The sequence below is a fragment of the Lactuca sativa genome, chromosome 2 (assembly GCF_002870075.4).
Source record: "Lactuca sativa cultivar Salinas chromosome 2, Lsat_Salinas_v11, whole genome shotgun sequence".
Lineage (NCBI taxonomy): Eukaryota > Viridiplantae > Streptophyta > Magnoliopsida > Asterales > Asteraceae > Lactuca > Lactuca sativa.
This window is the reverse complement of record NC_056624.2, coordinates 147,470,757-147,498,643: the sequence shown is the minus strand read 5'-3', so window position 1 is coordinate 147,498,643 and position 27,887 is coordinate 147,470,757. Positions and strand designations below refer to the sequence as shown.

The window sequence follows — 27,887 nt, the reverse complement described above, 5'->3', positions numbered from 1 at the left end:
GGAGAAACCCTAAATCCCCGGGTTGCCCACTATTTAAGCCACCTTATGGCCCCCATTCTCGCCTCCTTCACCCTCAGAAGCTGTGAGAAAACCCTAATTCGTTCTTGAGTGTTTGTAAGTGATTTTTGTGTGCATTTGTGAAGGCTTGAAGAAGGAGAAGAAGAAAGGAGCAAGGAGAAGGATTGTAGAGCAGAGATTCAAGGGAAAGCAAGAGCTCTTTGAGGTATTCTTCTGATTTCTTTCCCTTTTATGCTTTAAAACCCTTTTTAGATCTAGTTGATGCCTTTCTCAAGCCTTATGTTGATATGGAAGCCCTATTATGCCGAGATATCTTTAGATCTGTTTATTTAGGAGTTGTAGAGCCCAGATCTATTGCCTTTTTGGAGCTATTTTGCATATTAACCCTAGATCTACCCCTTTTAAGAATCTTTTAGCCTTTATTCCCTTGTTCATGTGTTTGTACACGTAAAGTTGAAAACTTTACGTGGTAAACCAGCTTATTGGACTCAGATCTATCATTTGTATGTTTTGGATCCGAGCAGAAACGAGTGTAGAATAGTTGCATGGAGGTGACTCGGCGAGTCGGAAGAACGACTTGACGAGTCGAGTCGCGAGTTCCCGATTCCTTCCTTTTGAGCGGTGTCTGTCGAGTGGGACCAGTGAATAGTGGGGTGGACTCAGCGAGTTGAGTGTAGACTCAGTAATGGAGGGACTCGGCGAGTTGTTCATACAACTCGGCGAGTCCAAGGCAATATTCTTAAGCTCAAGAACAACTCGTTGAGTTGTTCATATGACTCGGCGAGTCGGATGAAGATTGTCTGAGTTCTTGGATCAAGAGGGTACTCGTCGAGTCGACGCCATACTCGACGAGTAGCAGCGAGTAGGGTTGAAGAGTGAGAGTAGGGACTCGGCGAGTTGGCGGCCCAACTCGGCGAGTGAGGTCAAATGAGAGTTGACTTTGACTAAGGGTAAAAGAGTCATTTTACCCAAGTGCAGTGTTTAGTATTTGATTGAGTGTGTTTATGGACTTGTAGCCGGGGAGATACCGGAGCAGCAGCAGTTAGCTTCTAGAGTCACACACTCAGCAACCAGTTTACGAGGTGAGTTCCTTCCCGTAGTTAGAGTGCTTGATGTCTTTGTGATACAAGCATGTTTGTGTTATGTGTTCCGGACTCTGTTCCGATGCAGTATGCAGTATATGTGATTATGATAGTGTTATGTGTTATGCTATGCCATGATCGGTTAGTTCTGGACTTCGGTCCGATGCAGTCAGTTCCGGACTTCGGTCCGATGCAGTCAGTTCCGAATTTCGGTCCGATGCAGTCAGTTCCGAACTTCGGTTCGACGCAGTTAGTTCCGGATTTCAATCCGATGCAGATAGTTCCGGACTCTGGTCCGATGCAGGGGACAAGGTCCCAGTCAGTTCCGGACTTCGGTCCGATGCAGCTAGTTTCAGACTTCGGTCTGATGCAGCGGGCAAGGCCCAATATGTGCTTTACTTATATATTGTATGGTATGCGGTAGTTTGGGGGAGCTCACTAAGCTTCGTGCTTACAGTTTCAGTTGTGGTTTCAGGTACTTCCGCAAGTGGAGGGAAGAGCTCGGGGTGATAGCATCGCACACACCACGGCTTTAGCTTTTATCCTGGGAATTGATTTAGTTTGTTTTGATTTGACATAGTATGATACAGTTTTTCCGCACAGTGTTTTTATTATGTTTGGGATACATCACGTATGGTTTTATGATATGACACTCAGATTATGGTTTTGGTTATATTGAAAAACGAAATTTTTGGGTCGTATTTTTGGGTCGTTTCAAGTTGGTATCAAAGCCTTGGTTTGAGGGATTCAGATATGCATTCGAGTGTATTTGAACTCAAACTAAGGACACGATAAAGGATTTTTCAAAAGAAAAACATTTTTGAAAAAGGATTTTGGAAAAAGAACTTAGAAAGAAAAGAGTTTTGAAAACGAGAAAAGGGTGTGGTGCATGCAATCAGCCGAGCTCAAGTAAGTACTCCCAAATTACCCATACAAGTTTTATAATTATGAATAATTGTTCCAGTTTTAGTAGAACAGCATGCTAGTATAGGACTAAGGATCTAGGAGGATGCCTTATGTGCCTGTTATATGTGTTTAGCTTTATGAGAGTTGCATGCTAGTAACGAGTAGACAGCAGTAGGATAGCCTATTTAGGTTATGCCTGGTAGCGCGAGTTTAGCATTGTATGCCAGATCAGTTTCTTGTTATGAGAGTAGGATTACTTGGGTAATTTCCGGTGTCCGAATGCTGCTTGCTTCGTGCTTTGTAGAACTCTGAGTAATGAGAGTTAGCCGTTAGGTGAATACGTCACGTCACATGTGATCAGGGTTGAATAATCTCAGAGTGTTAGATTTGGCCCTATTGCGCAGCTCTTGTTTGAGTCTAACCGTTGTAGGGACGAGCCTTTTACTCGAAGGATTATCCGAGCCTCATCACATGTGATGGTATTCAGGTGATGGCTAATTAGCATTTCCACGAGGCCTTCAGCAGCTGAGGACCGTTTTGAGCAGAGTCAAGATTTCCCTAGGGCAAGCCTAGGATGAGAGTAGTAGAGAGCAGCAGTAGTAGGAGTGACTTGGTGGAGTCAAGGAAGTTCTTGAGGAAAGTACGGATAGATGTGGAAGGTAGTATGGGCCCGTACTACTGAAAGCAGAGGATCCGTACTCGAATCAAGGGAGGCCAAGACAAGACCAGGAAGCTAGTAGTAGTATCATGATCCCTTGAGATATTTCAATTTTTTGATGTTATTATGATATGTTTCAGAATGGTAGTTTTGCGTTCGAGACCAGCAGTCGGCAGCTCAGATGCCGGAGGGGGATCAGGATCAGGATCAGGCCCGGAGGCCGGGCAGATGGATGAGCAGACCAGAGAGTTCCTTTCTTCTGAGGTTACCCGCATCATACTGGAGCAGACTCCTGTGATCTTCGGTTCGATCAAGGAGGGTATTTTAGAGCTGATGGATGAGAGATTGGGCATTTTCCGTGCCGAGATGGCGGCCATGATGGGGTCGCGCACACTTACTTTCAGAGAGTTCAGGGCATGTGGAGCTCCGGATTATCATGGGGCGCTGGACCCTATAGCGAGTACTAGATGGTTGGCGGATGTGGCCAACGCTTTCCGTACTAGCAGGTGTCCCGAGGGGGACAAGGTCAGATTGGCGTCCTGTCTTCTGAAGGACAGGGCACGGGATTGGTGGGAGGAGGTCGGACATACCATCGGGGATGATGCAGCATTGGACGCCATGACCTGGGCTGATTTCTCTACCAGGTTCAGGGCGGAGTTTGCACCGGTCATTGAGGTGCAGCAGTTAGCTAGGGAGTTTCAGGACCTTACCCAGACTACGGAGACAGTGGCGGAGATCACCGCCAAGTTCAGGGAGAGGGCTCTTCTTGTTCCTCAATATGCAGCCGATGAGGAGATGAAGAAGGCCCGTTATCATGAGATGTTGCGGAGTGATATCCGTATGTTTGTGAGCCGGTCCAGCTGTAAAACGCTGGATGACATGATTGCTAGAGCTCGGGAGAGGGAGATTGACCTAGAGATGGAGAAGAAGAGGAAACCGGAGGTGGTTTCGGGTTCAGGAGGTTCGGGCAAAAAGCCCAAGGTATCTGATCACAGGTCCAGGAGTCAGCAGAGTCATGGTCGATGTGGCAAGTGTGGGAGATTGCACGAGGGAACGTGCAAGGCAGGGAGTTCCGGCTGCTACAAGTGCGGTCGAACTGGGCATTTGAGCAGGGATTGTACGGCCCCTGCTACTGCTGTTGCAGCATCAGATCTGATTTGCTTTCAGTGCAATAAGAGGGGACATAAAAAGTCCCAGTGTCCAATTTTAGCTGCAGCAGGGAAGGTGGTTGCACCTGCCCCTGCTACTTTGAGGATTACAGATGGCCGTCAGGGCCGAGCAGAGACACCAGTGGCTAGGAGCCGAGCTTTTCAGTTGACAGCAGAGGAGGCGCGAGCGACTCCGGATGTGGTGACGGGTATGTATCTTTCCTTCATCTCTTAATTATTATTATCGTTTGAATATTACTTGATGGTATGTTTTATTTAGGGTCGTTCTCGGTGAACGACATTTTTGCTTTGGTATTGTTCGATTCGGGGGCTACTCGATCATTCGTATCGCTTGCGCTTACCAAGAGATTTAGTAGAGCTCCTGGGGAGCTGGATTGTCCACTAGAGGTTGAGATAGCAGATGATAGGACCGTGAGGGTCGGCAGAGTGCATAGAGGGTGTTCCCTTCAGATGTTTGATGAGCAGTTTTCAGTGGACCTGGTACCTATTCCTCTGCGTGGGAATAAGGTTATTGTGGGCATGGATTGGCTAAGCCCCAATGGGGCGGTGATTGATTGTGAGCTTCAGCTAGTGAGGGTTCGCACTCCCAGTGGGGGAGAGTAAGTGATTCAGGGCGAGAGGCCACAACGAGGATCGACCTTTTGTTCCGCCGCTAGGGCGAGGCGCTATGTTCAGCAGGGTTGCGTCGGTTTTGTAGCTTACATCTTGGACGCCCGGGAGAAGGGCAAAACGACAGTTGATGATGTTCCTATTGTTCGAGACTACTCGGATGTGTTTCCCGAGGATTTGCTGGGGATACCTCCTGAGAGACAGGTTGAGTTCAGGATCGACCTAATTCCTGGTGCGGCTCCGATAGCCAAAGCACCGTATCGACTAGCTCCCCCTGAGATGAAGGAGTTGTCTACACAGCTGCAGGAGCTGTTAGACAAGGGTTTCATTCGGCCGAGCAGTTCGCCTTGGGGAGCGCCGATCCTGTTTGTGAGGAAGAAGGATGGGTCGCATCGTATGTGTATTGATTATCGAGAATTGAATAAGGTAACGGTGAAGAACCGTTACCCACTTCCGAGGATAGATGATTTGTTTGATCAGCTTCAGGGAGCGTCTTGGTTCTCCAAGATCGATCTACGCTCCGGTTATCATCAGATGCGGGTTAGAGATGAGGATGTACAGAAGACTGCTTTCAGGACCAGGTATGGTCATTATGAGTTTGTGGTGATGCCATTTGGGCTCACCAATGCTCCAGCCGCATTCATGGATCTCATGAACCGCGTGTGCAGGCCGATGCTGGATCAGTCAGTGATACTATTCATAGATGATATCTTGGTATATTCCAAGACGCAGGAGCAGCACGAGGAGCACCTGCGGGAGGTGCTGGAGGCTTTGAGGAGGGAGAGACTTTTCGCAAAGTTCTCCAAATGTGAGTTCTGGTTGCGCGAGGTGCAGTTTCTTGGTCACCTCGTCAACCAGAAGGGTATTTTGGTAGATCCGGCCAAGATAGAGGCCGTGATGCAGTGGGAGGTCCCGAAGTCTCCATCTGAGATTCAGAGCTTCCTAGGGTTGGCAGGGTATTACCGGAGATTTATTCAGGACTTCTGCAAGATAGCAGTGCCGCTCACCCGACTAACCAAAAAGTCAGTGGTATTTCGTTGGGGGCCTGAGCAGCAGGCAGCGTTCGAGACCCTCAGACAGAGATTATGCGAGGCTCCGATCCTTACCTTGCCAGAGGGAGTAGAGGACTTCGTAGTCTACTGTGATGCTTCGATCACAGGTATGGGAGCAGTATTGATGCAGCGAGGCCATGTGATAGCTTATGCCTCGAGACAGTTGAAGCCTCACGAGGCTAATTATCCTACCCACGATTTGGAGCTGGGGGCAGTTGTGTTTGCCCTCAAGATTTGGAGGCATTACCTTTATGGGGTCCGTTGTACTATTTACACGGATCACAAGAGTTTGAGGTATCTTATGGATCAGCCGAGTCTGAACATGAGGCAGAGGAGGTGGTTGGATGTGCTAAAGGATTATGATTGTGAGATCCTTTACCACCCAGGAAAGGACAACGTGGTGGCCGACGCCCTAAGCCGCAAAGTGTCGGCGGCCCCTATCAGAGATCTGTGTTTGAGGATGACAGTGATCACTCCGTTGTTGGAGCGGATCAAGGAGGCTCAGATGGAGGGCCTCAAGGAGGAGAGGCAGAAGTGTGAGAGGATAGTGGGCCGAGTAGCCTCGTTTGATTATGACAGTCGGGGATTGCTGACGCTTCACGGGAGGGTGTGGGTACCGTACTGGGGTGGAGTACGGCAGGTATTGATGGACGAGGCTCATAAGTCTCGATTTTCTATCCACCCAGGGGCGACGAAGATGTATCGAGATCTTCGACCTGATTATTGGTGGCCCTGCATGAAGTGGGACGTCGCCTGGTATGTTGAGAGATGCCTGGCCTGCCGGAAGGTCAAGGCGGAGCACCAGAGACCTCACGGCAAGATGCAGCCGTTAGACATTCCCGTGTGGAAGTGGGAGGACATCACCATGGATTTTGTCACCAAGCTTCCCAGGACCGCACGGGGAGTGGATTCGATATGGGTAGTAGTGGATCGGTTGACGAAGAGTGCCCATTTTATTCCGATCCAGGAGAGTATATCGGCAGAAAAGTTAGCCGATATCTATGTGCGAGAGATTGTGGCACGTCATAGAGTGCCGGTATCGGTGGTGTCAGACCGAGATGTCCGTTTCACATCCAGATTCTGGAAGCGGTTCCACGACGAGATGGGTACTCGTCTCCATTTTAGCACCGCTTTCCACCCTCAGACGGATTGGCAGAGCGAGAGGACGATTCAGACTCTCGAGGACATGCTTAGGGCATGTGTTCTAGATTTCGGTGGCAGTTGGGATACGTATCTTTCGTTAGCGGAATTCTCGTATAACAACAGTTATCATGCGAGCATTGATCGACCTCCTTTTGAGATACTGTATGGGAGGAAGTGTAGGACCCCGATTTGTTGGGGCGAGGTCGGTCAGCGAGTCATCGGGAGCACAGAGGTGGTGCTCAAGACGACCGAGTTGATCCAGCAGGTCCGTAGTAGGCTGCAGACTGCGCAGAGTCGGCAGAAGAGCTACGCCGACAGGAGGCGTTCGGACTTGGAGTTCCAGGTGGGAGATATGGTCCTTCTGAAGGTCTCACCTTGGAAGGGTGTCATCAGGTTCCGGAAGAGGGGCAAGTTGGGCCCCAGATTTATTGGTCCTTTCAGGGTTTTGGCCCGGGTGGGTCAGGTTGCTTATCGGTTAGATCTTCCTGAGGAGCTTAGTCAGATCCACAACACGTTCCATGTGTCTTAGTTGAGGAAGTGTTTGGTGGATGAGTCAGCAGTCGTTCCCCTAAAGGATATTCAGGTTGATAGCAGCTTGAATTATATTGAGAGGCCGGTCGCGATTCTGGACCGGAAGACCAAGACCTTGAGGAACAAGGTAATTCAGTTAGTGAAGGTGCAGTGGCAGCACCGGAAGGGGTCTGAGTGGACGTGGGAGGCGGAGGAGGAGATGAGAGCGCACTATCCAGAGATATTTGCAGATTCAGCCGTAGCAGACTTCGAGGGCGAAGTCTGAGATAAGTGGGGGAGAATTGTAACGACCCGTCTCCGGTATGTTAATTCCTTGGTATTTATTTTGAAGTTTTGCAAGAGGGACTCGGCGAGTTCATAGCCTGACTCGCCGAGTAGGGTCGGGAGTTCGAGCATGTGTTAGCTGGAGACTCGGCGAGTCCATATTCTGGACTCGGCGAGTCTGTCCGTCTGGGAGAAACCCTAAATCCCCGGGTTGCCCACTATTTAAGCCACCTTATGGCCCCCATTCTCGCCTCCTTCACCCTCAGAAGCTGTGAGAAAACCCTAATTCGTTCTTGAGTGTTTGTAAGTGATTTTTGTGTGCATTTGTGAAGGCTTGAAGAAGGAGAAGAAGAAAGGAGCAAGGAGAAGGATTGTAGAGCAGAGATTCAAGGGAAAGCAAGAGCTCTTTGAGGTATTCTTCTGATTTCTTTCCCTTTTATGCTTTAAAACACTTTTTAGATCTAGTTGATGCCTTTCTCAAGCCTTATGTTGATATGGAAGCCCTATTATGCCGAGATATCTTTAGATATGTTTATTTAGGAGTTGTAGAGCCCAGATCTATTGCCTTTTTGGAGCTATTTTGCATATTAACCCTAGATCTACCCCTTTTAAGAATCTTTTAGCCTTTATTCCCTTGTTCATGTGTTTGTACACGTAAAGTTGAAAACTTTACGTGGTAAACCAGCTTATTGGACTCAGATCTATCATTTGTATGTTTTGGATCCGAGCAGAAACGAGTGTAGAATAGTTGCATGGAGGTGACTCGGCGAGTCGGAAGAACGACTTGACGAGTCGAGTCGCGAGTTCCCGATTCCTTCCTTTTGAGCGGTGTCTGTCGAGTGGGACCAGTGAATAGTGGGGTGGACTCAGCGAGTTGAGTGTAGACTCAGTAATGGAGGGACTCGGCGAGTTGTTCATACAACTCAGCGAGTCCAAGGCAATATTCTTAAGCTCAAGAACAACTCGTCGAGTTGTTCATATGACTCGGCGAGTCGGATGAAGATTGTCTGAGTTCTTGGATCAAGAGGGTACTCGTCGAGTCGACGCCATACTCGACGAGTAGCAGCGAGTAGGGTTGAAGAGTGAGAGTAGGGACTCGGCGAGTTGGCGGCCCAACTCGGCGAGTGAGGTCAAATGAGAGTTGACTTTGACTAAGGGTAAAAGAGTCATTTTACCCAAGTGCAGTGTTTAGTATTTGATTGAGTGTGTTTATGGACTTGTAGCCGGGGAGATACCGGAGCAGCAGCAGTTAGCTTCTAGAGTCACACACTCAGCAACCAGTTTACGAGGTGAGTTCCTTCCCGTAGTTAGAGTGCTTGATGTCTTTGTGATACAAGCATGTTTGTGTTATGTGTTCCGGACTCTGTTCCGATGCAGTATGCAGTATATGTGATTATGATAGTGTTATGTGTTATGCTATGCCATGATCGGTTAGTTCCGGACTTCGATCCGATGCAGTCAGTTCCGGACTGCGGTCCGATGCAGTCAGTTCCGGATTTCGGTCCGATGCAGTCAGTTCCGGACTTCGGTCCGATGCAGTTAGTTCCGGATTTCAATCCGATGCAGATAGTTCCGGACTCTGGTCCGATGCAGGGGACAAGGTCCCAGTCAGTTCCGGACTTCGGTCCGATGCAGCTAGTTCCAGACTTCGGTCTGATGCAGCGGGCAAGGCCCAGTATGTGCTTTACTTATATATTGTATGGTATGCGGTAGTTTGGGGGAGCTCAGTAAGCTTCGTGCTTACAGTTTCAGTTTTGGTTTCAGGTACTTCCGCAAGCGGAGGGAAGAGCTCGGGGTGATAGCATCGCACACAACACAGTTTTAGCTTTTATCCTGGGAATTGATTTAGTTTGTTTTGATTTGACATAGTATGATACAGTTTTTCCGCACAGTGTTTTTATTATGTTTGGGATACATCACGTATGGTTTTATGATATGACACTCAGATTATGGATTTGGTTATATTGAAAAACGAAATTTTTGGGTCGTATTTTTGGGTCGTTTCAGTAGGGTACCTACACAACATACTTTCATTAAATGCTCAAAATAGCAACATACTTTCAAAATCAAGTATGCAAATAGGCAAAAGTAAAAAAAAATCATTTAAAAAAATAGTAAAATCACGCAAGGAGTGTTAATTATTTATAGTTTAAAATGCTTTACATAGGAACATACTTTCACACACACACACACATAAATCATATAACACATACCATTCTAGCTATGTAGAGTTCTTTGCTATTTTCCCTTAGTTTTCCATATTCGCAGTATACAATATGTTCATTTAAAATTTGTATCAAAATTTTGTTTACAGTAACTACTAAAAGGGCATCTAAAAGTTTTTTAAAGAATTCAATATGCTATGTTAGCCTACACAAAAATTTGCTCTTAGGCTTAAGGTTCATAGGAGAAGCGTGTCTTTCCAGTAGCATAAACGAGTAACATAATATGCAAACCTACCTATCTAGTCATGAAGCACTTGAGAATATCAATAAAATGATAAATTTCCTGGGTAGAGAGATCAAATATGGTTAGACACAAGGTGTAACACACACAAAACCTTTATCATGTGCTACTGGTATGTTGACAATGCCATAATACCTTTTTCCTAGGTCCTGTAACAGTAGGTGATAGCAAAATTGTTATTGGTATGTTGAAAATGTCATAATAACTCTAACCCATGATCAGAAGGTTGTGCTTTCTCCAATGGTCTTTAGACTTACAAGGCTTCTACAGCCATGTTTCTTCCCCAACAAAGTCACCTTGCCAAAAAAATCTTCAAATTGGAAACAGATAAAACATTTTGAGACTCTAGTTTCCAAACAAAATACACACTTGGGTTCTTGATATACGAATCACTGCACAAAAGAAAAGATCAAACTTCAAAGAAACTAAGGTGTAGGAGCAAAAAAGGAAGGACATAGGGTTATGATGTGGACAAAACAAATTAACATTACCGAAAAGGTGAGCATCCAACACTTATATTATTAGCAACTAATGTTAATGCCAATGTTATATTAATCCCACTAAATGATGCAAAACTTAATCTAACCAATTATAATTCATCTATATATCCAGATTGTATGTTCAGCAATACCATCACTAATGGTTGCAATTAGCTCCAAACTTGATAACACCATTTGTTTCACCAAAAGAAGACATCATGCCAATTCTAATCCCATGTCACCATGTTTGTGAGTAGACTATTGATGGTAAGCTCATTTGTGTTTTAGTTTCACTGTGTTGATCTTCGTCTTGAGGTTTTGTGGGCAGTATAGTAAAGAGTTAAATTCTCAAGTCTGAATTGAGTAAGATTAAAAAACGGATTATTTAGTACCTATATAGAGATATCCACACACATTTTAAGTAAAATATATGTTTATTCTTTGTTGAATGTAGTTGGCGATCATCGATACTTTGAGCAAATCCTTAACGATGCATAGTGATGCCATTGATTTACGAATTAGGATAAAACTTACAGATAACATGGCATTCTTACTCTCTAAATGAAATCAAGGAAGTCGGAAGAAATGTCATGATGGTAATAGAATTCAAGGAATACCTTATAAGCATAGACATCGGCGAGAATGTCGCCCGAACCATCAGCAAATGCTTAATCCCACCACCTACCACCAAGATTCTTACAACAAAAATCGTAGAAGCGGAAGAGAAGAGATGAATTAACAGTAACAACATCAGATTAAAAACATGAATTAAAGGCATACCTTAGATGGCTTTTCTTCAAAGGGAAAAACGTTTTCAGTTGATTTGCGGTAAATGATTATCATAGGCTTGAAGCAATTAGAATGAAATTGAACTTTTATATAGATGGGACAGTTGAGTGCGATGAAGAAGGAAGATCATGGGGGTGGATTCAACGGTTTCTTGCATAAAACCAATTAGGAAACCGATTAGAGAAGTGGAGTCGATCTTGCGGGATGCTTCTAGCTATTTGACAAAGAAGGCTTCGTATTTGTCGACCCTCCTCCTTCTTGTCCCCAAGTTGCTTCCATATTTGTCGTCGGAAACCGATTGCTAGAACTACACAACAACCGTAAATATTTAGTTTAAACGGCTGAGATTAAAAGTTTCAAGATTTTGAACGGCTGTGATATGGATGACGGTTTTCCACTCACCGTTCGTTCATAGTATAAATAATTTTATGTTGTTAATTTTCATTATATTATTTAGCATCGAACAAGAAATCCTTTCTAACAAAAATCTTATTTTACTGAATTTTTTTTTTTTTTTTTTTTTTTTTGACAAAAGTTGCTCTGAGAAAAAACTGTCAGTTAAATAATATAATAACCAAATTTACCATGGAAGTAGTTGTTGCGAAATTACAAGCGTAGACTTCGTAACACGTCGTTTGTAAAATAATAGTTCAGCTACGATTTGGATATCGGAAATTCGTTAGAGTTGCAATTTTTCTATTAATATTAAACCAATAGGAAAATATTAAATATGTTGTTCTTATTCTAACCGGTTTGTTTTATTTGTGGAAAAGAAAGGGGAAAGTTTCAACCTGTTGAGTCAAGGTAAACCATGAATTAAATTTGTCCGTTAAATAGCGAACCTGGCAGCACAGTTGAGCACAGAATCAGAAATTCACTGAGATTTAATTATTAAAATATCCCTCCTTCCATTATCCGCCTTGAATGGTTGGTAATAAAATGCAGCAGTTTCAAGTTTTGCATTTCCTTATCCTGATTTTGCTAACAACATTCACAAAAGCACAGAATTACATCCAGACGAGATGCGACCGTCGCTGTGGCCAGGCCAATATTCGTTTCCCATTCGGGATTGGAATAAATTGTTCTCTGAACGAATGGTTCAATGTTGACTGTAACTCAGAGAGGGCTTATCTTCCTGCACTCAACAACGTGGAGGTGTTGAACGCGTATTACACACACCTCATTCTTAATGTCCCCATGATTTCTGATTGCAAGAACTCGCTCCACAACAGTAGTCTTGACTTAAGCAGAAGTCCTTTCCGTTATTCCCGATACAATAACATGCTCGTGTTTCAGGGGTGTGGCCATGCTGACATCATCATGGAGAACGGTACTATTGTTGGTGGTTGTTCAACAACTTGTCGCAAGGATAGTACTGTTAGTGACCTTGTTAGTGACCTGAACAACTGCTTCGGCGTGGGTTGTTGCCAAACTACAATTGCTAATGATCTCCGGTGGTTTACATTGAATCGAACAAGCTTGGAAAGCCAGGATGGAGACGGAACCTTGTGTGGGTCTGCCTTCTTGATGTATAAGTATCGCCAACCGACTTTTGGTCCCCAATCTATTGGCCAGGACCACTCTTTTGTTCCTGTGTCGCTTTCTTTGAAAGGAAATGATACTTCAGTAGGATGCAACAATACGTGTGGGAATTTCTCGATTCCATATCCTTTCGGGATTGGAAGAAGCTGTTCAGGGAATGAATGGTTCACTATCCATTGTAACTCCTCGACACCATATTTATCCGCCCTCAACAATCTTGAGTTGTTGGATATAAAATCTGAAAGGTTCACTGTTAGTGTCCCTATGATTTCGGATTGCGAGAATCCAATCCAGAATAGTAGTCTTGACTTAAACAAAAGTCCGTTCTATTTTTCTAAATATGGTAACTTATTCGTTGTTGAAGGGTGTGGCAATGGCGTCATCATTAATGAGAATGGGGATATTAGCGGTGGTTGTTCAACTAGTTGTAGCAATGAGAGTGTTAGTGAAAGAAACAACTGTTTTGGCATCGGTTGTTGTGAAACTACAATGACTTATGATCTCAAATCGTTTACCTTGAATCTAACTGAATTGGTAGGATCACATGCTGGAAATGTAAGCTGCAGTAGGTCTGCCTTCTTGGTGGATAAGAATTCATACATGAGAGGAAGGTTTTCCAGTCAATCTACTGTGGAGGACCAGCGTTTTGTTCCAGTATCACTGGAATGGGGCTACATGGACGAAGGTGGAAACGCTAAAAAAGACAAAAAATGCATAGATTGCGAATTTAAAGGGGGGCACTGTTACTATAAAGATGGCTTGGACTCGGATGTGACGTGTCTTTATGACAACAAAATTTCACTGGGTGTTATTCTAGGTAAGGTATTCTTGATCTTATTCTAATTTTATTTTTTTCCTTAAAACATTAACCATTTGTTTTAATGTTTTATAATTAACCTCGTTTAGTTTACAGCATTTCATCTATTGTTTAACTAATTTTTAATTTTTTAATTTTTTAATTTTTTTGATTTTTGAGTAATTAATTATGTAGTTCATTTTAACATCTAATATAAAATACTAAGTACACAAATATTATATAATCTTATAATCGTTTTTTTATAATTATAAATCTTATAAGTTTTTATCAGTTTTGTATTTTTGAAAAAATTCAATGGAGGTGGTGCTTGTGCCAACAAAGTATAATCTCAGTGGGGATGCATATGGTGAAGTAAGGGATGGATAAATGGTGGTCGCTAGTCAATGTGTGGTGATGTTTCATGTGATGATGAAGAAGGTGACAGGGTTAGGTCTTTTACCGAAATGTTCATATTAATATTAAAAGTAGCTATATAAAATACTTCAAAAAACTTTAAGAAAAAGCCCTAGTAAAGAAAGGGTAGTGTTTCTATATATGACGGACGTTGCAACAGAAATAACATAGACTAAATGCATAATTTTATCCAAACCGTTATTATGATTTTAATAACTTATTCATAATTATATTAAAATATTAAATATTATGATTTTTTCTAATTACATTTATTCAAATGGATATATAAAACAATAACAAAGAAAATACTTTATACAGATAAAAATATTATTAAAAATATTTGTCAAAACAGTCGTAATGACATGAATATCAAATTCTAAACAATACATAGATCATTTAATATCTTGACAACATCCGTAACTAACTAATATTATAAATTATCTAATATATCAAATCAATAAAAAAAAATTATCTTTAGAAACTTCCGTTAGTATATAACATTTTTTATAACTAACCATTTACCCCATTTATTTGAAAGATTCTCTTGACCATCCTCTTATGAGTGTGCTTGGCTAAGTTTATAAAAAATCATTAATATTTTACAACTTATAACTTATAACCTATAAGCGATAAATTAAGGATTTCTAACTTATTGATTTTGACTTATTAAATGTATGTATGACACATAAATAAGCTATTTTTATCCAAACATTATTTTTAACTTAAACCGATTTGGAATCGATAATATGCAAAAACTGAGATTAACTAAGCTTAGCCAAAATCTTTATATATATATATATATATATATATATATATATATATATATATATATATATATATATATATATATATATATATATATATATATATATATATATATATATATATATATATATATGTGGGTTAGATTGATGTCAGACCAACATTTTCTCTGAGTCATGGAACGCAATCCTAACTACTTATGTTGGAGATTAAAAATAGTTTTAAAATGTAAAATAAATAAAATTTTGGATTTTTTTTTTAAATATTATTTCCGTCATTTATTTTACTCAAATTTTTTTTTTAAAAAAAACATTTTTTTCATAAAATATGAAAAAATTCTAATATAATTTTATACTGTAAATATTCAAATTGAACTTATAAAATGATAGAATATTCTACTAAAATATTAAACTATAAATATTCAAAAAATTCAAACAAAATATTAGAATATTCTAGCAAATCTAACAATTCAAGTAGAATATTAGAATCTTTTAACATATCTACAAATTTTAGTAGAATATTTGTAAAAAATTTAATTTTATTATCTACGTTCTAGTATTCTATTAAAATATTTCACTCATATTTCAAAAACAATGATGATTTTTATTTTATTATTATTATTTTTTTGATAAATTAAATAACGAATATATTACTTAAAAAAGAGTTTTCAGATTTTTCCTTTTAATTTGCAATATATATATATATATATATATATATATATATATATATATATATATATATATATATATATATATATATATATATATATATATATATATATATATATAGAGAGAGAGAGAGAGAGAGAGAGTCAAGATCAAATAAGAAGGAAATTTTTGGTAGGAAGGTAAGAAGTTTTTTTTCTACATATTTTTTTCGCGAACAAACAAAATGAATCATTAGATGATTCATTTGTAAGATGATTCACAAGAAAAAATTCTCAAAAAAACATCTCGATTATTCATTTATACAATGATTTTGTTGTTATTCACTAAAATTATCATAAAAATAAATTTTTTCTTAATTTACTTAAAAATGAATCATAAAGATGTTTTTTTTAGGAATTTTTTCTTGTGAATCATCTTACAAATTAATCATCTAGTGATTCATTTATTTTGTTCGTCAAAAAAATATGTGAAAAAAAAACTTCTTACCTTTCTACCAAAAAAAATTTCTTATCGGATCTATATCCTATATAGATAGGATATAGATCCGGTAAGAATTTTTTTTTGGTAGGAAGATAAGAAATTTTTTTTTCGGCTTATTTTTTGGCGAACAAAATAAATGAATCATTAGATGAACCAATAATAACATGATTCACAAAAAAAAAATACCGAAAAAAACATTTCGATGATTCATTTTTACGATGATTTTGTTGATATTCACTAAAATTGTCATAAAAGTGATTTTTTTACTTGATTTACCTAAAAATGAATCATAAAAGTGTTTTTTTCCGGATTTTTTTCTTGTGAATCATCTTACTTTTGAATCATCTAATGATTTATTTGATTTTTTTCCTAAGAAAATATATATATAAAAAATTTCTTACCTTCCTACCAAAAATTTCATTCTTATTTGATCTTGACTATATATATATATATATATATATATATATATATATATATATATATATATATATATATATATATATATATATATATATATATATATATATATATATATATATATATATATATAGTTTCAGGTTTATTTGAGAACATGCTAATTTTGTGAAAATGTGAAACACAATCTAAAAATAATTTTAAAATGAAAAATAAAAGGAAAATTCAAAATTCTTTTTTTAATTATTATTTTCATCATTTTATTTACCTAAAAAATCTTTAAAATAAAATTACGGTTTTTTTTTTTGAAAAATACACGAAATATTCTAATAAAATATTACACTGTAAATGTTATAATGTGATTTTTAGAATGTTAGAATATTGTAGAGCTCTACTAGATTTATCAGATATGTAATATTTTCATATTCTAATACAATATATAAAAAACAATAGTTTTTTTATTTTTTATTTATTTCTTTTATTTATTTTTGTAAAAAATAAATGATGAATATAATATTTAAAGGAAACATATCGAAAATTTTCAATTAGTTTGTATTTTAAAAATGTTTTTTTAATCTAAAAAATGAGTGCCTACGATTACGTCTCACGATCTAACAAAATTAGACTGTCACACATTAACATGTATGTATATATATATATATATATATATATATATATATATATATATATATATATATATATATATATATATATATATATGGTTCAAATTATATAGTTACACAAATTAAAAAAATTCAATTAGTATTGTTTTAATTTGCATATTAAATAAAGTAAATTAAGAGTAAACCATAGTGGTTCCCAGGAATAGATGCGACCTGTGGTATATGGAGGTGATTTATGGATTTTTGAGTTTCTTCATTCCAAAACAGAGAGGATGAAAAGAAATGCACGTAAAGACAAGTAAGGAAGAGTGAGGTAATTGGATGGCTAAGAGCATCTCCATGCCACTCCCATTCTCCATTTTTTCTCCCATTTTCTCCTCAATTCTTCTCCAAACTCTCCCCCATTTATTCCCCCATTTTGAGGGATATGAATAGTATTACACCAAATATGGTGGAATACTATTCATTTCTCCCCAAAATGGGGATGAACTTTACGTTGTCGGTTTTAGTCCCTCTATTTATATATTTATACATTTTTAGTTCGTTTTTACCTACTAATTATAATTTAAATATAATATTTAATAATTATAATGTTTTGTTATATACTAAATTATATTAATTAATTATAAATATAAAATTTGTTTTTTTTCATCAAATTCATATAAAAAATTAAATACATATTGAAATTTTAAAAAATGATAACGTATTTTACAAAAACTTATAATTAAAATATATATTACAAATATGATAGAGGTTGAATTGACGACAGACGAAGACAGTCAATTCCAACAATTTCTTGCTCAATATAAACGTATTAAAGATAAAGAAGCACACTTCAGTCTACGAAATGCGTTAGTTGATCATTTGTGGGAAATTTATTTCAACTCATAAATATGTTATCTATGCAAGTATAATATTTATTTAAAAATGTGTATGTTTAATATTTATATAAATGTATATATAATATTTATTTAAAAGTGTGTATGTGTAATACTTTTATAAATTCGTGTATAATATTTATTTATAAGTGTATTATAAATATAATATTGTTTATTTAATATTAATGTAATGAAAAAAATATAGATTATATATTTGTTAAAAGTACGTGGACTATTTAATATTAATGTAATGAAAAAAATATAATTATATATTTATTTAATATTACTCCAAACCACGTGGAACATTCGTGTAATTCATTCTTAAATTAACCAGTAAAAACAATAATGTTATAAATATAGGATATCATTTAGATGATAAAATGGAAATGTTATTAAATGAGAGTAAGTAATACTAGAATAAAATAAATGCTCAAGCAATTGTAATATATTGCTAATAATGATGAATTATGCATTGTACAATATTGCTGAAAGTTTTAATTTTCTTACGTTATGTTTTTATATAATATTTTCCTTTTTTTTTTCCAGGTGTTAGTATAAGCATAGGGCTGCTGTTGCTAATAGTGATGGGCTATGCATTGTACAAAATAATCAAGAAAACTAAAGCCAAGAGAAGGAAACAAAGTTTTTTTAAACGTAATGGTGGTATTCTTCTTAGACAACAACAAACAACCGATATTAGTTTAGTTGATAAAACCATTCTTTTCACCTCCAACGAATTAGATAAGGCCACCAACAATTTTAATGAGAATAGAATTCTTGGTCGAGGAGGTCAAGGTACAGTATATAAAGGCATGCTAGCTGATGGACGAATCGTTGCAATCAAAAAATCAAAGGTGGTTGATGAAAGCCAACTAGAACAGTTCATCAATGAGGTGGTCATTCTTTCTCAAGTAAGTCATAGAAATGTCGTCAAACTACTGGGATGTTGCCTAGAGACCGAGGTGCCATTACTAGTCTCGGAGTTCATATCAAATGGTACATTATATGACCTTATTCATGATGAAACCAGTGAGTTTTTGTTCTCTTTGAACATGAGATTACAAATTGCTACAGAGGTTGCAGGGGCACTTTCGTACTTACATTCAGCAACCTCTATTCCAATATACCATAGGGACATCAAAACTACTAACATACTTTTGGATGAAAAGTATAGAGCCAAAGTTTCGGATTTTGGAACTTCGAGGTTAGTGTCAATAGATCAAACACACTTGACTACCTTAGTCAAAGGGACATTTGGTTACTTGGATCCAGAGTATTTCCAGTCAAGCCAGTTCACCGACAAAAGTGATGTATATAGTTTTGGAGTTGTTTTGTTAGAACTTTTGACAAGGGAAAAACCAATTTCTTTAACTAGATTTGGTGAAAACAGAAGTTTAGCTTTACACTTCATGTTAGCCATGGAAGAAGGCCAGGTGATGTCTATTTTTGATGCAAGTGTTGTTAAAGAGGGTTCTAGGTCTGAGTTGTTGGCCATAGCTAACTTGGCAATGCAATGCTTGAATTTTAATGGGAGAAATAGGCCAACAATGAAAGAAGTTGCTTCTGAGTTAGAAGGAATCAGATTATCACATGTTCCCTCTACAGATGAACCTAATTTTGGACATGTGAAGCATTATGAGGAAGTAGCACTTATATATGGTGAGTCAACATCAACATCAATAACATTTTATCACAATCCTAGTCAATGAATACTGGTAAATTTTAAGTTTTTATAATCACGTCTTAGTTTATGCTATTATAATTGTGTGTTGATAAATAAGTTGTCTATCACAGTCAAGAGTATGGTACAGACTATGTCTCTTTTTTCTTCCTTCGTCTATCTTAAAATTTAAATGTTATAAAGTCTACTTTGTATATGAAAGTCAATATGTTGTACTGTTAATAAATACAATGTGTGTTTTGTATATATAGCATTTGAGTTTTATCAACATCTAGAATGATTAATTAATATATTAATAGATTTATTTGAAAACAATTTACAATTTTTTAAAATTTCTTAAAATTCTCAAAACTACTGTTTTGATAAAATTATAACAAGTAGAGACTTGATATTTGTCAACTAAGTAAATGAAATACAACTGGAAGTGTACACAATTTCTTGGATTGAAAATGAAGATCAAAATGCTGAAATGCAAATGCACCAAAAAAATGTTGAATATTATATTTCAGATTCCATATATTGGTAACTTTCATCAACAAAAACTACCATCAACATTTCTATTCAGAAACTAGTCGTCAAGGTTAATATATTATGTATGTTCTTACGTATGAAAAATACAAAATCAAATGTATTCTTCGTATGATGGAAACCATTCTTTCCAATCCAACTTACCTTATAATAATAGTTTGGTGTAAAAGTATGATAACCAAGTAAAAAAGTTAGCATTAAGAATTCAAACATCAATATATAGTTTTCTCGATTAAGTCAAGTAAAAATTACCAAGAAATGGAATGAGTATGTTAAACCGCCGTATATGGTTATAGTTCTTGTAGATATTACAAGGGCCTCTTGGTAGTATATTATTGTGTCATTATACAACCTATTGCAAAATCATATAAAATCCACATGATAATAACAACTATGAACCCTAAAGATTAGAAAAATAAATAAATAAATAAATAAGCAAGCTTGCTTCAGTTTTCTTAAAGTATAAGTAAGATTAACCATGAGTAATTTTGAAACGCCATTTGTATAAGTTAAAAGTCTTAAATTTATATTTCAAAACATTTAATCAATTTTAAGCGATGTTGCGAAATTTAGGTCCTAAGACATAGTTTAACTATCCATAATTATGGTTTTTAAAATACAAGGGTGTTCATTAATATGAGAAAATAATTTAACTAGCTCACACACTTTTGTTGCCTCAAGGGCCAGTCATGGGTGTTACCACATCTTACCGTTTCACTAATAAGTACATCCCCCCCCTTTAAATCCAAGCATACACTAGCGAGTTCCATTTTTAGAAATTTCTCCAAGACATGGAAGTGCATTTCGACATGATGGTTCGGTAGAAAGTAGTTATCAAGTGTTTAGAAGCACAACATGCTCAAGATTTTCTTCTAGCTATCCCTGAGTTTGGCCATCATATGTCTCCTACGAAGTATCGTGCTATCCTTAAACATTGGCTCTTGAGCTCAATATTCCGACCTGACGAGATATGTTCGTTGTGTCACATGTCATGTTAGGATTCTTTTGGAGAACATGTGGTTCATGGTAAAGAAATCCTAGGGTTTAAATACCAACACGATATGGTTAGGAATGTTTTGTTTGATATATTAAGTGCGTTGGGGTTTTCAGAAAGAAAGAGGCGTCTGTGAATTTCTTGACTGACTCGACAGAAGGAAGGTCAACCCTTAGACTAACTTCTGGTTTTTAAATGGGTTTGAGGGAAGCATGCATGTGTGGACCTTACAAGGGTATCTCTTACCATGGGCTTGAGAGTTGGGAGCTTTCAGGTGGGACAGGATGCTTTAAAAGCTGCTACATGCAAAGTCACAAAACTCGAGAAATCGAGCATGGAAAATTATCACGTGTTCACCCCATTCGTGCTTGATACGTTTGGTTTTCTCATGTCGGATGTTGTACAAGTTCTTAATAGAGTACAATAGATCATACATAGTAATGTTATTGTTAGGATCGCTACCAGCCCAACCATGCCCAACATTAAAGAACAACAAGGTTTAATTTTCTAAAACCTATTGATGATAGAAGGGATTACTCATTTCCTTATATGTTAGCATCTAGTTTCTTATTTTACCAATGTGGGATTGGGTTTGTGTTAGAAGTTGGTTAAGGTTTATAGTGGAGATCTAGATACCCCTTGGATCGTGTAAACACTTTCCAAACTAATTTTTCTACCCTATGCTCGGGTTACAAGAAAGTCAGCTTAGGATAATCCTTATGAATCTAGACAAAAAAAACATAAACCAAATTGCTAGAATATTCTGAGTTTGTAGGAAGAAAAACGACAGCTAAAAGGTGGTTTTTCTCCTCAATAAAAATAGTAATTTATATAGAAAATGAGATGTAGGGTTTCCTTCTTGGGTTGGTCGTCATAGATGCCTTTCGAAAGAAGTCAAGGGAATCCAGAATTAATGAGGAATTTAAGGGTTTCCAAAACTGGCGATATTAGTCAATTTTACCATAATCCCCCTCAAGAATTTGATTTTTCCGTTATTTATCCACATGTAAAATTCGAAGAGCTTTTACGACGCTGTCCAAAACGATGCGGGGGTGCGGCCCCTCAACCCCACCTGCTGACCTAGCAGTGGGACCCCATCTAAGGGCTCTGCCCCTTGGGCCCCGCTAGAGAAGATGCCCCTAGACCCCAAACTCAAGGGCGCTACCCTCGGACCCCTGACTAGTCGTCAAACCGGCTTCTAATTCGATCTTATATATACATGCACTCCGCACTCCGCACAAACGCAAACATATTAGAGTACAAATTACGAAGCCCCTTAGCTTACATGTAAGTTCTACTTACACAAAATGACTTGGTGACACTAAAATCATCAACAATCCTCCCCCATTTTAGTGTAACCATTGAAAAAACTTAAATTTATCAACACAAAACCGAACTAGTACACAATGAAAATGTCGTAATGGTGAATTTCCACTTAGTATCATACTCTTAAATATACTCGAGAATTAGAGTGTTTTAAGAACTCAACCTATCAACCCATTTGAATACCATAAAGTAAAATACATACTAGTTTATTGAAATTTCTAGCAAAATACAACTTGACACTATTATTAAGCCGTATGTCCTGGTCCTCCCATGATCGTATCAAGGCCAAGTCCACAACCTCTTGAAATGCGACTACACTTCACAATCACATAGGTAAATCCTTTCCATGTATCTGAACATACATTTAATCAAAGGAATTATTAAGAAGTTAAACTTCAACCTGGTCAACTACAAAACCAAACACATTACCTGCGATATATACTTCATGTGTTCCAATCTATATGTTTCATCTTTCCACATTTAATTCAGCTCCTAATGTCATATTAAGATGGAATTAGGTGTCTCACCGTTACAAAATTTAGATGGACTTTAATCTCATCCTAATAATAGACTTGTGCACTAAGTCTCTTGACAAACCCTTAGTCAAATGATTTGCCAAATTATGTTGCGATTTCACAAACTCAATCGAAATTACACCATTCATGATTAGTTCTCTAACCATATTGTGTCGGACACCTAAGTGTTGACGCTTGTCATTACATACTTGAGTGTAAACCTCGCCCAAAGTGGCAATGTTATCACAACTAATAGAAATAGGTGTTATCGGTTTAGACCACAAAGGAATCTCATATACTATGTTCCTTAACCATTCAGGTTCTTTACCAGTATAATGTAACGCACCAAACTCAGATTCCATTGTTGAGTTTTTTAATGCAAGTTTGCTTCTTGGAAGCTCAGGAAATGGCACCTTATCCAAGCAAGAATAGCCAACCAGTCGTTGAGGAATGATCCTCCAAGTTGGTTATCTAACTTGCATCTGAATGTCCTTCCAAAACTAAAGGATACCCCAAGTAACTCAAGCCATAATCCACGGTTCCCTTAAGATACTTAAACACTCTACTCACTACTTGCCAATGTTGAGCATTAGGATTTTTAGTGTACCTGCTCAAATTTCCTAGAACAAAAGTAATATTAGGCTTGGTACTTGTCATTGCATACATTAAACTACCAATGGCCTTAGAGTATTCCAATTGTGAAATAGGAGTTCTTGTGTTGTCCGTTAATTTCATAATTGGATCTATAGGAGTGCTCACAGGAGAACAATCTGTAAAATTAAACCGCTTGAGAATTTTCTCAATATAATGACTTTGAGTCATTACCAAGCCTCTGTTCATCCTTTTAATTCTTATTCCAAGAATTATATCAGCCTCTCCCAAATCTTTCATTGAAAACTTTGATGATAACAATTTTTTGTTTCATCCACTTGATTTTGGTTGGTACCGAAAATCAACATGTCATCTACATATTAGCAAATGATTACTCAAGCCCTAGTAGAATCATGAAATATACTATAATTTTTTTTCAAATTGGTTAATCTTGAAACTAGAGGACAAAATAATATCATCACACTTTTGATGCCATTGTTTAGGTGCTTGTTTCTGACCATACAAAGATTTGACAAGTTTACAAACCATATGCTCTTTACCAGGCATAAGGAAACCTTCTTGTTGTTTCATGTAAACTTTATCATGAAGTTCACCATTCAAAAATGATGTTTTCACATCCATTAATTTGATGAATGACCATATTGTGGATACTTGCTAATGCAAAAAACAATCTAATAGTAGAAATACATGCAACCGGAACATACATATCAAAATAGTCAACACCAGGTTTTTGTCTAAAACCTTGAATGACTAACTGGACATTGAACTTTTCAATAGTCCCATTAACATTCATTATCTTTTTGAAAATCCATTTGCAACCAAGTGGTTTAGAACCTTTAGGAAAATCAGTCAACACCCGATTATGTTCTTGATATTAACTACGCACTCACTTTACAAAGTGTCTGGTGATTGGTGAATTAGGCAGAGCTTCGCCTTACACCTTTATCGAAAGACCTAAATGTACTTAATGGTACGTCTTATTCTAGTTTCATACTACTTGGAACTATTATCTAAAGAGTTTAGATTCCTCAACAATTCCAAACTCTACTTCAAGATCAAACAAGTAAGGATCAGCCAGGCAGGGCAGTCGGGAGACATGATCATTTCGACATATAGTATTTCTAAAATCCAACAACCAAGCCGACGTAACCATTCTAGACACCTCTCCCATAGTAGATCAATCAACATAACACATTGGAATCATTGATAAATCTTAACTACAAGGTCCTAGTAAAGACTTATAGCTATAATTATAAATTAAATAGGGGTAGAGTAAGTGTAGCTCACTTACAGTGTACAATAGACGAGAATCGAGATCTAAATGGGAAGAATAATGAATTATGTCCTTCTTACACAAAGATTATGGCAAGCTGAGCACTTGAGGGTATCACAAGGCATCGCCTCAGGCTAGGATGAAGAAAAATGGGCAAACTATCAAAAATTTCAGAGAGATATCGACTGGAGGGTGTAAGGAGGGGTGAAAGAATGAGCTAGTATTTATAGGTGAGTTTGGAGTCATGCATGACATGCAATAGGAGGCGTGTTGCGCATAAGCATGACGTTGATCCACTGGTCTTCCGACACGTGGCAAGATCTGGGTGTGGTTACGTGGCTGACTTCGAGCGTAAGCTACGGGCGACGTGCGTGCGCGTCTGACGTTTTCCAAATTTTCCAAATTGCATAACTCCTTCATACGAGATCTATTTTTTGAAATTCTTTATATTCACAGAAAGCTCTCGATGAGATCTACAACTTGCCTTTGAACTCTGTCAGGTAATTTTCATTTTATTTTATTTAGACAAGCTTAGCCTATTAAAGCGTGTATAGAATGCATATCTCTCACATCTATCGTCCGTTTTTGATGGATTTTATATCGTTTGAATCCTAACAATAAGATCTTTAACTCTCGTTTAGATTGTTTTAGGTATGTATCGATCAAAAATTCGATATTGGTTTGCACACTATTGCACCGAATTTTAAAAAAATCATAACTTCCTCTAGTGAAGTCAGATTTAGACGATACCTATATACACAAATTCACTTTTATGGCATTTATGATTTTCGTTCAGACTTCCTAAGCTAAAAAGAAATCTAACCCAAATTCACTTTTTACACTACTGTAGCCGTGTCGGTTTTATGGCGAAAATTTGGCGCTTCCTAACTTCTTCGTTCTAAGTCAGATCGAGGCGTTCTAAATATGTATAGGATCGTAATTACGAATATTATAACTAGGTTGATATTATTTTCCCTAAGTGATCTTTTATTTTTTACATGTATTTTGAATCTTATTTATTTTATTATATAGTATATCTTAATATCATAAAAAACACATAAGCACATAATATATGAATAATCCTGTCTTATTCATTTACAAAATAACTACATGACTTGACCATAAAGGTTACTTGTTTGATTACTAAGCCTAGCTGGAAACGCGGGCGTTAGAATATATATATATATATATATATATATATATATATATATATATATACACACACACACTAGTAGTTAGCGGTGTTAATCAGGTAAATTTTTCGGGTTTCGGGTAATTCGAGTAATTCATATTAAAAAAATTACCCGTTACCCTACCCAAACTAAATTCGATTAATTCGGGTTTAGGTAATTCGGATAGTGGGTCGGGTAAGGGTAATTTGGGTATTACCTGATTTTGTTTAGTGGCACCTAAAAATAAATTTAATGAAATAAGTATGTCGTGCTCAAACTTTGAACATTGAGAATTTTTACTCAATAATATTTGAGATATCACGTATTCGTTTAACGATTTAATCAAATCTAATAAGATGTTTAAAAAATACTTAAAAGAAATCATAACAACCAAAGTCAATCATTTAAATTACTTGATATCAATGTATATGCATATATTTTGCATTTACCAAAAAAACTCACATCTTAAATCTAGAAAATATAGAAATCCATTACATATTATGAAAATAATAACATTCAAGTTCCAAAAGACATTCATAAATATATCTGTCTTCTTGCACATTCACTACTTCATTTTGCTCAATTATATATAAAAAAATTCAAATAACATTAGTAATAAAAGGAAAATATATTAAATTTACAATAATTAAAATAATGAACGATAAACAATTACCTTTGTCAATTTGTTGATTTTCTTCCCAATCTTTTTCATAATCAATTGTGTCACTTATGCTACCCCGAATCCAGTCTTGTGTACAAATTAAACTTTCAACAATCTTGAGAGTCAAAGAACTCCTAAACGGATCCAACACCCTCCCACGGTTGAGACATGAATGGCAAACACATCTCTTGCCATCAATGATAGAACCGAGAATCTTGGACCATTCATTTTCCACCAATCTAGAATACTAAACATTTCTGATTCGTCTTCAACACTTTCTTGTGAATACTTTTCGAACTCCCCAATTGAATCAACTATGTTCGTCTTCATCCTTTCTTTTAGTTTGTTTCTTAATAGGGATTAGGTGCCATAAAATCTGGGTTTTGGCGTTTCCCTAGTATTGATGATGAAGTGGTAGACTCGACAGTACTTGAAGTAGAACTTAGAGAATGAATTCTAATATAATCATTATATAATTCATACATAGAATCCATGATATATTTCTTTTTGGCCTCCACCCCCTTTTCTCCATAACGATACTCAAGTAGTATAACCAAATACTTTACTTTGTTCCTCGGATCAAGAATCAAAGTAAAGTAGAACAATAAATTCATATTTTCTATGTCGCCAAAATGCTTATCAAACTTTATTTTCATGGCCAATGCAATATCAGAAAGACTAGAATCAGAAATAGCATCATCCAAGAGCATACAAATGGAATATATATCTTCAATGTATGTGTTTGATGTCCCATAGAGTGTCCCGGAAATCCTCAAAGTAACATCATGAAAATGTTTTAAAAAATGACATACATTCCTAACCCTTTCCCAATTGCTTGATGAAGGTATCGACAAACCCGCCTTTTCAATTTTGCACCGAAAATCAAATTCCTCAAGATCATATCTCTCAAAAGTTTTTTCGTAAGCTTGGGCAATTTGCAACATATGGTAAGTAGAGTTCCATCTTGTTGGCACATCTCTCTTCAAGTGTTTTGTTATACCGGGATTAGAAACCTTAGCAAACTCGGTAAACTTATGAATTCTAGAAGGCGATTGCCTAATCCATTTAACCGCCCAACGAACTATCTCAACCACCTTATCAACTTTTTTTTATGCCATCTTGCACCACTAAATTTAAAATGTGGGCAATACATCGAATGTGCATCCATTTCCCATTTAGAAGACACTTGTTGGAGTTTTGAAAACTTTTTTTCAAGAAGTCAATTACCACATCATTCGCACTTCCATTGTGAACAAAAATTGTGAAAACGTTTTCTATTTCCCAATCCGTTAAACATTTCTCAACCATTTTCTCAATATCAACCCCACAGTGACTCTCTTGAGAAGAAAAACACAACATTTTTTTTAATCTCCATTCATTAT

The 27,887-nt window shown here is 37.1% G+C and overlaps 1 protein-coding gene and 1 long non-coding RNA gene across 3 annotated transcripts; one reads left to right on the top strand and one right to left on the bottom strand.

The window, feature by feature from the left end:
* Positions 1-9,917: 9,917 nt before the first annotated feature.
* LOC111885143 (uncharacterized) lies at positions 9,918-12,004 on the bottom strand. Of its 2 annotated transcripts, XR_006188191.2 has the most exons (3): positions 11,158-12,004; positions 10,995-11,058; positions 9,918-10,290 (listed from the first exon to the last, which is right to left on the bottom strand). It is a non-coding gene; the product is annotated as an uncharacterized LOC111885143 (long non-coding RNA). The 2 variants fall into 2 exon arrangements; XR_006188189.2 differs by having other exon boundaries at positions 9,918-11,058.
* On the top strand, positions 12,001-19,665 carry LOC111885142 (wall-associated receptor kinase-like 6). The gene is made up of 2 exons (XM_023881420.3): positions 12,001-13,525; positions 18,290-19,665. Exons 1-2 carry the CDS (start codon positions 12,091-12,093, stop codon positions 19,450-19,452), a joined length of 2,598 nt encoding a protein of 865 aa, XP_023737188.1. The 5' UTR covers positions 12,001-12,090; the 3' UTR covers positions 19,453-19,665.
* Positions 19,666-27,887: the final 8,222 nt, after the last annotated feature.